Here is a 10,826-nt window from a genome sequence, read left to right as displayed (position 1 = left end):
AGAGACCTCGAGCGAAGAGCAATCTCGCTCACGCGAGGAGGTCTCGCCCAAGCGACAGGTCGCGAAATCCTGCATGGCTCTTTGTTGGCAGTCTCGCCTAAGCGAGACCTGTAGCTTGAGCAAAAGACCTCTTTCGTCTGAGCGAGGGTCCATGGCTTGAGCGAGACTGGTGCATGAACTTGCTCTATGGTTGTTTTCTCCCATGTTTTCGGTTGTTGGTTGTATGTTTAATTGGATTATCCTATTTAAAGTATGCAGTGTGTGAATATGCCTGTATTATATGATTTATGGACTAGAATTGATGAGTTGGGTATGAACATGCGTATGAAACATGATTGGATGGTTGGTTATATGTTGGCATGAGATTGGTATGTATGATAAATCTATTATTTGGTTGGTGAGACATGATTATGGTATGGATAGGACGTAATTCCATGAACCTCTTGGTGAGAGTTCATGGTGGTGTCTCATATAATGGACGTAATTTCATGAACCTCTTGGTGAGAGTTCATGGTGGTGCCTCATGTAATAGACGTAATTCCATGACTCTCTTGGTGAGAGCTCATGGTGGTACCTCAGGTAATGAACGTAATTCCACGAACCTCTTAGTAAGGTTTCGTGGTGGTACCTCAGTATATAATTAAGTAAGGATTCAAGTAAGGATTGCATCCTAAAGCTCTAAAAAGTCAGTTAGTCTCACGTAGAGCATACTAACTCAAGTGGTGAGAGTAGCAAGATGTCCTAGTCTTTGGCAGGATAATGGCCTTAGATGTTTGAAGGCTAACCTTATGCGTGGTAGGGTGAAACCCATTGGTAATGGCTCTGCAGAGCAGTAGAGGCCACCACAAGTGCAAACATCCAATGAATCCGACTGATTATATGTATCCGAATAATTGAGTCTTAGAGTCTTTCCTGGTTGCTATCACAGGCTTGGTTGATACATGTATTATTGACTTTTAAATTGCATGCTCAATTATATGATAAAACCTTTTTACTCTAGCTTACCCTTTCTATTTGCTTGTGTGTTTTGTGTGTGATTTTCTTCTTTTGCGATGATCATCAATTTATTGATGTGAGTAGATGTGGGAAGCCCTTGTGGTCATCAGGTGATAGAAACTCCGTTGCGTAGCTTATCTTGGGTTGAATCCCCTTACTCCGAGTTTTCTTTTAAGGCATTATGACCTATGTACTATCTTGCTTCATGAGCATGTATTTTGGATACTGTTAAACTTTTATTTCGTTTTGTTAATGGCATCGTGGTGTGCCTTAGTTTTTCTCTCCAATTATTTTTGATAACTGTAAGGAGTGACATCTCTACTCCATGACAATGTCCTTTATATTATTCTATGTGATGTTTCATTTAATTAAGTTGATTTATTAAATGGGACGTTACAAAAATGAAAATTTTAATATTAGCATTTACCCTTAGTTGTCACATTTAAAATTCAGTTATTTTTATAAAAAGAAAATTGGGATAATTTTTTTTTAAGTGTAGTCTAATATTTGTTTTAACTTCCTGATTTTATTTTAGTTTTATAAAATATAGATTATGAGTAATACGAATGATTTCCAATTCTAGGGTTCCACTTCCACAACATTCCATCTCCACTAGCATCCCATTTCTATTTGCGTTCCTCTCCACCTCTAGTGACATTCCATTCTCATTGTTTCACCCCAACACGTTGGTCATGTATATATTTCAAAATTTGGAACTCCATTAATTTCTTATTGTTATATATATATATATATATATATATATATATATATATATATATATATATATATATATATATATATATATTGTTTCTTATTATCATACATATTGTTTATCATCATTATGCTTGTTAATGACTATATGTTAATCAAATATTGTTCACAAGTGGAAGGAACTAATATTTCTAAGGTATTAATTTCTCTCTTTCTTAATTTATTGTCTTTTAACAAGACATTGTTCATATCCTCTTTTGTTATGCTTGACTTATGAGAATATTGTTCTTTTAATGCCATTGATTTATGAAAATATGCTTGTTTTTTTACGATATGAAACTCCAATAGTAATAATTATGTGAGTATTAATTATGAATTAAACCTAAAAATTTCCACCTACCTTTACACTAGGGAAAAATGTTGTAAAAATGTAACTGTTTCATGTTTGAAATAATAATACATTGATTTTGGTAGTGAGAATTTATTTCGCATAAACTTTATTTCAATTTCAAAATTTAATTTAATATTGATAAGAAAACATAATACTCCCTCGTGGAATTTGATGAGTACTTGAATAACTCCTTATAGTTTTCTTTACCCATCAAACTTCTTAAAACACATACCATTAGTTAAGCATTTTGGATTTGTACTATACGAACAAGACTAAAACACTTGGAAGGTATAAGAATAATTTGTTTAATATCAATAATTATATTTTTACATTTATAATGTATTATTGATTAATTTTTATTAAATACTAATCATTTACCTTTTTTTTAGATGCAAAATACTTGAAGATGTTGTCATATGCTATTTTTTAAATACTCATTTAATAAAATTACATATAATTTTATATGTAAATTTTTGGATATATAGTTACATATTTTTGTTTTTGTAATTTTAAATGTAATGAATATTATATATTTATATTTCATATTTATTTATTTTAATTGATATTTATTTTCAATTTTTTGAATGTGATTTATCTATTCATTACAATATGCAACAATTACACTAAAAAATGTTATTTAGTAGAGATTATTCTGTAAAACCCTCCGCAAATTAACATAATTTAATATAACTAAATGAATTGATAAAACTTATAATAATAGCGGGGGTTTTAAACTTTTCTAAAGGGGGGTTTATACGGTGAGTGGCAGGTTAAACGTTTCACTTACACTACTTTCATCTCATCTTTCAGCCTTCCCTCTTGCCTTTCCCTCTTCTCGCGCCCCTCTTCTGGTGTCTTTTGTCATTTATCGTCTCTCGCTCATTGATTTTCGTTGGCGAATACGAATCGACGCTGGATCGGAGCTTATGTGATGTTAGCAAGGGAAGTCGCGAAGTCGATGAGAAATTCGCCCAACCTAGTGAAAACCCTAATCCTTTGCTTGTACTCACTCATGCGTGAACCTTATTTGTGAATGTTCTAATTCATGTTTTTTTTTTTCTCTCTTTATTTGTGGTTGATTGTGCATATCTTTTCTTTGTTTTAGTTTGGATGGATGCCCATAACTGGTTTGAGCGCCAGCAATGGGAGAAGGAGATGTGGCAGATTGAAAACGCAAAGAGAACTAAAGGAGGGGGTTGCAGTTACGGTGAGATCAACGGTTGCAGTTATCGCAAATCCCCGCGTGAGATTCAGGAGCAGGGCCTTGAAGGACATTAAATTCTCCAACTGGTTCGAGGAGCCAAACCTCAGGTTCATGGATCACCTTCGTCCTCTCTTCCCTCATATGGATGATCAGGTTTTTCTTTTTTCTTTCTTTCTCTCTTTGATTTTTTTTATTTCGTAATTAAATTCAAATTCATGCTAATTTTGCTTTCTGTTATTCTCATAGATCCTCGAGAAAGCCCTCCAAGAAATTGGTAATGACCTAGATGCTACCGGCGTTGATGATGCCAGAGCTTGAGCTGGTAAATTACTAGAGGTTTTAGAGAAATCTCTTAGTGCACATGCCACTTCTTGGGGCAACAATTGCCCTTCAAAGGGTATATCTCGTGCTTCAATTGCTTGCGTTGACTGTACTTGTTTTAAGAATTTGGTCATGGGAATTTGGAAGGCTGTTGTTGTAAATTAGAATCTGTTGTACATGCTACCAAGTTAGCCTTTGCTCCTGCATTTAAGGCTTGTATGCATTAAATTTCGTTTGTATGATGCGTTGACATCTTGCATGTAGGTAAGTAATGTTTTCAGTGCATAGCTACATGTTGAAGTATCAGTTTGGTTATATTAATAACTGATGTGTTAGTTTTGGTTGTTATATCTCATAAGTGGTTTTCACTTTCAGGAAAATTTGATGCTGAAGGAGAAAATTGAAGCCCTTACTAAGGAGAACAATTGTTTTAAAAATGCTTTTAAAATCCAGCTTGAACGTCTTTCCGATTACGATAGTAAAAACCAAGAGTTGCAGCAGTTGAAGCAGTTGGTGTCTCAATATCAGAAGCAAATCTCTAATGTCCAAGTTTATTACTCTGCATCATTATTTTTTTTACCATAGCATATCATGCATCTAGATTGAATTATATTTAGATAATGCTGCATATTTCCTATTACATTGTCCCCACTAGCATTGCATCTGAACATGAGCTTAGTGCACTTTGGTTTTGTTGAATAAGTCTCTGCTGCATGTTAGAATAACTTCAAATGACATTCTACAGTTTTGCTGTCACATTTGTACAACCATAGTCTAAGTCTTTGCTGTTATATAAATTTTGGATTCAAATGACATGTTTTGAATGATTTGCAGGTCTGAATTCATGTGACTAGTATGTAGGTGAGTGACAAATTACTCCACACCACGATCTTATAATTAGCATGCTTTCTATTTGTTGTTAACTTAATTATTTTTTGGCAAGGCCTTGTAGAGTTGAACTATAGAAATGTAGGTGAGTGACGGAAGGAGCCAGAAGAGGAATTAGAGCTTAAAGTGTTGCGTTTGAGTAACTTGTTTATATTCTATAAGCTAGGATTAGTTGTTTATTAAAGGCATGCAGTAGTGTTTAATGAATTTTTGTTAGTATTGTTTATTTTTTTCATGTGTTAGTGTATTTTATAAAGTATATGATTAAACTTTTCTTTGATGCAGTAGTATAGTGTATTTCATGTGTTAGTATAGAAATATATGCTAGAATTATGTGTATTGTTATGCTATTTAATTTTTCTCTGATGCATGATTCAATGAGTAAAATGTGCCCTTTCTTTAATGTTTATTGTTGGAGATGTTTCATGTCCCTTCATTCAGTGCGGTATTCAATCACTGAATGACTTTTTTTCAACTTCTGTACTCTTCTTCTCATTAAGGCTGTAGTTGTGGTTGTAGGTGGAATGGATAAATAAAGATGCTGCAAAAAGATAAAATAAAATGTTTTTTATTTTTACCAATTGTTGCTTAGTGAAATCACTTTCATACTGTAAGAGTAGCTAACATTTTATGGCAGTGTAAATCAATTTTGCTCCTCCTTTCTTTCTTTCTTCTTTCTCCCTTGTATTTTTGTTTCATCACTAAGTTTAAAATGAGGTCAATTTAAAATTTCCACTTCCCCATTTTCCATCTAGTGAAAAGACGTAACAAAAGTTATAATTTTTAGGCTATCACCTTTTACATGAAATGCTTTTTGAGAAGGGAAGACTATTCTTTTGTATGTGTTTTGCATTCAAGTTTCCATTCTCTCTTTATTGGGTCCACAGAGTCGGTAGGAGGTTTGGTGGGCTGTATTTTATCTAATAACTGATAGATTGTCAGGTCCATAAATGAGCTATAATCATAGAAAATTTCTTCAGGCAAGGAATAAATGTACAACAGACACTACTAATAATCAAAAGAGTGTAAATCATGGAATCAATATATAAATACACAAAAACGCATAATTTAAATAACATCCAAGTGGCACACATAGGACTCGAACCCAAGTCCTCACACATAATAAAGTACTCTCAATCACTTGAGCTAGTACTTTTTCACGTCATAGTTTCTCACCTTAATTGCTTTAAATATTCTTATTACTCGTCATAATTAAATAACTATTTAATTTTCTCGGGTCTTACACCTAACACTTCGCCTTGGGGAACACCAATGTTATTGGTGAAGAAGAAGGATGGAAGTTCACGTCTGTGTGTGGACTACCGACAGTTAAACAAAATGACGATCAAGAATAAGTACCCCCTTCCGAGGATAGACGACTTGATGGATCAGTTGCATGGGTCATCAATGTTCTTGACGATAGATCTGCGATCGGGTTATCATCAGATCTTGGTAAAGGCCGATGATGTTTAGAAGACGGCCTTCAGGTCCAGGTATGGCCACTACAGTATGTGGTTATGCCTTTTGGGGTGACCAACGCTCCGGCGGTGTTCATGGACTACATGAACAGGATCTTCCGACCTTTCCTAGATAAGTTTGTCGTAGTCTTCATAGACGACATCTTTATCTATTCCAGGACTCAGGAGGAACATGCAGAACACCTGAGGTTGGTGCTTGGTGTTATGAGAGAGAAGCAATTGTACGCCAAGTTGTCCAAGTGTGAATTCTGGATGGGTGAAGTTCAGTGGACCCAGCGAAGGTCGAAGCAGTGGTAATGTGGGAAAGCCCTAAGTCTGCCACAGAGATCAGGATTTTTGTGGGGTTGGCGGGCTACTATAGGAGATTCATAGAGGGATTCTCCAAGATAGTGGCACCCCTAACACTTCTTACTCGGAAGGACCAACCTTTCACTTGGACAGACAAGTGTGAGGAGAGTTTCCAGGAGCTTAAGAGAAGGTTGACCAGCGCGCTAATACTAGTAATTCCAGACGTGGGGAAATCTTTTGAGGTCTATTGTGATGCCTCTCACCTTGGGCTCGGCTGTGTGTTAATGCAAGAGAAGAAGGCAGTAGCATATGCTTTGAGACAACTTAAGGTGCATGAGTGTAACTATCCCACTCATGACCTGGAGTTGGCCGCTATAGTTTTTGCCTTTAAAGATTTGGAGGCATTATCTTTATGGTGCACAGTTCCGGGTGTTCAACGATGATAAGAGCCTCAAGTATCTATTCGATCAAAAAGAGCTGAATATGAGGCAAAGGAGGTGGATGGAGTTCCTTAAAGACTATGACTTCGAATTGTTGTATCATCCAGGGAAGCCAAACGTGGTAGCAGATGCCCTGAGTAGGAAAAATGTACATACGGCACATCTCATGATTAAGGAGGTGGAATTACTGGAGAAATTCAGAGACATGAGGCTACAGGTAGAGTTGGGGTCTGAGGCCATTAGGTGTAGCACCCTTACTATATCTAGTGACTTCTTGGACTCAGTCAGGGAGAGACAGTTATTGGATGCCAATTTGAACAGGGTTAGAGAACAACTTTGATCAGATGAAGCCAGAGACTTTGCTTTAGGTGATGATGGCATATTGAGGTTCCAGGGCAGAGTATGTATACCTGATGATACAGGGGTAAAACGGTTAATTCTTGAGGAAGGACATAAGAGTCGTCTTAACTTATATCCGGGCATGACGAAGATGTACCAGGACCTCAAAGAAAATTTCTGGTGGCAGGATATGAAGAAAGAAGTAGCACAGTTCGTGTCGGCCTGTCTGACCTGTCAGAAGGCAAAGGTAGAGCATCAGAGACCCGGTGGAATTACACAACCTTTAGAGGTACTAGTGTGGAAATGAGATAGCATCTCGATGGACTTCGTGACCCATCTACCACTAACTTTTAGGGGGCATCACACCATCTGGGTCATAGTGGACCAACTGACCAAGAGTGCGCATTTCTTAGCAATGAACCTGAGGATGTCTATGGTTAAATTGGCTCAGTTGTACATCAAGGAGATCGTGAGGTTGCATGGGGTGCCTTCGAGCATTGTATCAGATAGAGATCCACGGTTCACATCACGGTTTTGGCAAACCTTGTAGGGTGCTTTGGGAAGCAAACTCGCGATGAGTTCAGCCTATAATCCTCAGACAGATGGTCAGTCTGAGAGGATGACCCAGTCACTCGAGAACTTACTGCGGACATGTATACTGGATCACTTGGGTGCTTGGGATGAAGTGTTACCGTTGATTGAGTTCACCTACAACAATAGTTTCCATGCAAGCATTGGGATGGCACTGTATGAGGTTCTTTATGGTCGGAGGTGCAGGACTCCCTTGTGTTGGTATCAGGATGGGGAGGCAGTGTTAGTTGGGCCAGAATTGTTGGAACAGACCACTGAGAAGGTGAGGTTGGTGAGGAATAGGATGTAGGCTTCACAGAACAGACAAAAGGCTTTTGCAGACTACAGGAGAAGACCCTTGGAATTCGAGGCAGGAGATCACATGTTCTTGAGGGTGACCCGAACCACTAGTTTGGGAAGGGCTCTCTATTCAAGAAAGCTTTCTCCTAAGTTCCTTGGTTCCTATCAAATCTCGAGGAGGATTGGGCCGGTGGCTTATGAGATAGCCTTGTCCCCTCAGTTGGCCAATCTTCACCCTGTGTTCCACGTGTCGCAATTGAGAAAGTATGTCTTTGATTCCTCTCATGTGCTAGAATCAGAGGATGTACAGATCCGGGAGGATCTTACTGTGGAGGTACCACTAGTGGCTTTAGAGGGTAGCAAAGTTGAGGAACGCCGAGGAAAAACAGTCAGCCTGGTCAAAGTCATATGGGATCGGAGAACAGGTGACTCGACTTGGGAATTGGAAGAGAATATGAGGAAGTCACATTCGCATTTGTTTCCCTGGTAAGTTTGTATTTTCGAGGACGAAAATTTTGTTTTTGGGGAGAATGTAAGGCCCAGTTTTCTGCCTTAATGTTTTAAGGGCTGCCCTTAGCCTAATGGGCCTAAGAGCTGGCCCAAGGAGTAAAAACAGATCCCATCTGCCCTAACGTTACCATTTCCCTCACTTTCAGAAACAATGCCTCTTTGCTTGCTTGAGCAGCTACGACGCTCTGCTAGGGTTTTGCCGCCAACATTCTTCGAGCTAGCTCAAGCCAGATTTCCACCCACGTAAGTCAACTTCGAACTCGTACGTCACCACTGGGCAAACTTTTACCGTTAGGGTTTGGTAGTAACTCATGCTTATTCTTTCTTACCGTTTGTTTCCAGCTCTTTGGCCACCTTAGGACAGTCGTGCTCGCTGTGTTCATATTTAGGGTTTTTCCGCTGAGCTCTTTTAGGTAAGGGAAGCTAGACCTTACTGTATTTCTCGTGGGGTCTGCCTATTTTACGAGCTCTTGATGATTTTATTGTCTGTGTGAGAATATGAGTGTTTGAGAATGCATATTTGAACTATTTGGATGTGTGTGGGTGGCTGTTGCACGAGAAAGTAGTGGCAAGTGCTGGTTTTCTCGCCCAAGCGAGCTAGTCTCGCCTGAGCGAGACTATCAGAGGCTCGCCCAAGACTTTGTCACTCCAATTGTCGCCTAGGCGACTTGTGTTCTTTTAGAGCAAGGTGTGCCCTCGCCTAGGTGAGAAGGGACTCGCCTGAGCGAGACCTCGCTGAGTCACATGTTCCCTTGTCGCGCTCTCGCCTAGGCGAGATTGGATCCGCCTGAGCGAGAGGGTCCCCTTCGCCTGAGCAAGCCATGTTAGCTTGGGCGAGGCAGCGGGCAGGTTTTGCTGTTGCTGTTGAGTGGTTCACTGAAGTATGGTTTGTTATCTGACCCAAGACTTTACTAGAAGGGTTGCGTGATGATGGCATGATTAATATGTTATATTTGAAATGAAAATGGCATGTTGGTTGATTGGGTATGAATTGAAAAGTATGAGTTGTATGAATTGTTGATTTTACATGATATGCATGTTATGAGGAATTCTTGATTGGTGGATGGGACATGATTAAAGTATGGGTAGGGCATAATTCCATGACTCTTGTAGTAAGAGATCTTGGTGGCGCCTCATTGGTTAGACGTAATTTCATGGACCCTCTTAAGGGGGAGTCCCTGGTGGTGCCTTGACAAAAAGGACGTAATTCCACGGGGGGTCGTGGTGGTGCCTCAGGGCCAGGGCGTAATTTCACGAAGGCCACGTTGTGGTGCCTCCCGTAAGGGTATAATTCGTGAAGGCCTCGCGGTGGCGCCTCATTGCTAGGACCTAATTCCACTGCCACGTGGTGGTGCCTCAATTACATATCCGGATAGTTAAATCTTAGGGTTTTATATGGATGGGTATTTCACATGGGTGTCTGTTATGTAAGTTTGAATATGAATGGTATGTTGAGTGCCTGTATGATGACTTTTTGCTAGCTTACCCTTTTTTTTGCTTGTGTGTTATGCGTGGTCTCTTTCTTTGCAATGATCATCAACTTGGTTGATGTGAGCAGATGTGAGAACCCCTGGCAGTGGTGATGGTAATAGGAATGCTGCAGCTTGACGGATTGGACAGGTGTTGGGCCCACTGTGGGGCCTATTACTGGAGGATTTTATTATTTATGTTTTCTTGTCCGAACAAGACCTAATATCTGTATCTGTGTTATTTTCTGTACATTTCTGGTTGGGCCATGTGGGGCCCTTTACTTGTAATCCGGGTATATTTGATGTATTGTATACCTTCTTTCCCTAAATTCCGTACTCTCTGAATGTTTATGTATGTGATGTTTTATTAATTGAGGTTATTCAGTTTTTGGGACGTTACAACTCTGAAGTGTGATAATTTTTTTATCTACAATATCAAAAAGTAATCAATTCTAAACGATTCTGGAAGAGATTTTACAATTTCATTATCAATGTTTTCATCAAATTGTTTATTTTTGTGTCTAATACATTTTTCACAAAATTTAAGTTATTCTCAACTCGATAGTAAGTCTGTTTTTCTTAAACTTGAATTATCTTTCTACAAAAAATTTAACTTTGAATTACCTTTCGATTAATTTATTATCCACCAAAAGACTAATCTCTAATGTAATTAATAGTTTTGTAGAAAAAATTCATTTCCTCGTCAAAATATATGCAAAAAAACTTTTGAATCTCGTAAATTGAAAAGTGTCAAAAAACAAAACTAGGTCAAAGAAATGCATTTCTAATTTTAGTACAAATCTAAAACAAAATAAAAGCTACAGCAAAACAAAAATAAAAACACATACTAACCATAAATGAGAATGAAAAATTGGTACACACGGACAATATGTGATTGAAGGAATGTAATATGTCAAGATC

At 38.3% G+C, this 10,826-nt stretch overlaps 1 protein-coding gene across 16 annotated transcripts; it reads left to right on the top strand.

Moving 5' to 3' along the window:
- The first annotated feature begins 2,845 nt into the window (after positions 1-2,845).
- On the top strand, positions 2,846-10,307 carry LOC114167596 (uncharacterized). 16 transcript variants are annotated; one of them, XR_014985349.1, is made up of 7 exons: positions 2,853-3,077; positions 3,204-3,455; positions 3,549-3,593; positions 3,654-3,699; positions 3,999-4,166; positions 4,458-4,484; positions 9,995-10,307. XR_014985349.1 is itself a non-coding variant. In XM_085668068.1 (6 exons), exons 1-5 carry the CDS (start codon positions 3,030-3,032, stop codon positions 4,475-4,477), a joined length of 411 nt encoding a protein of 136 aa, XP_085524194.1. In that variant the 5' UTR covers positions 2,853-3,029; the 3' UTR covers positions 4,478-4,484; positions 9,995-10,307. The 16 variants fall into 16 exon arrangements, 7 of the variants coding, with proteins under 7 accessions (XP_085524197.1, XP_085524194.1, XP_085524193.1 ...); XR_003600278.2 differs by having other exon boundaries at positions 2,846-3,100; positions 3,549-3,699; positions 4,567-10,307; XR_014985348.1 differs by having other exon boundaries at positions 3,999-4,484.
- Positions 10,308-10,826: the final 519 nt, after the last annotated feature.

The sequence above is a fragment of the Vigna unguiculata genome, chromosome 10 (assembly GCF_037176805.1).
Source record: "Vigna unguiculata cultivar grain cowpea cultivar isolate G323 ecotype 2 chromosome 10, ASM3717680v1, whole genome shotgun sequence".
In the NCBI taxonomy this organism is placed as follows: domain Eukaryota; kingdom Viridiplantae; phylum Streptophyta; class Magnoliopsida; order Fabales; family Fabaceae; genus Vigna; species Vigna unguiculata.
This window is presented reverse-complemented; position numbering and strand designations above follow the sequence as displayed.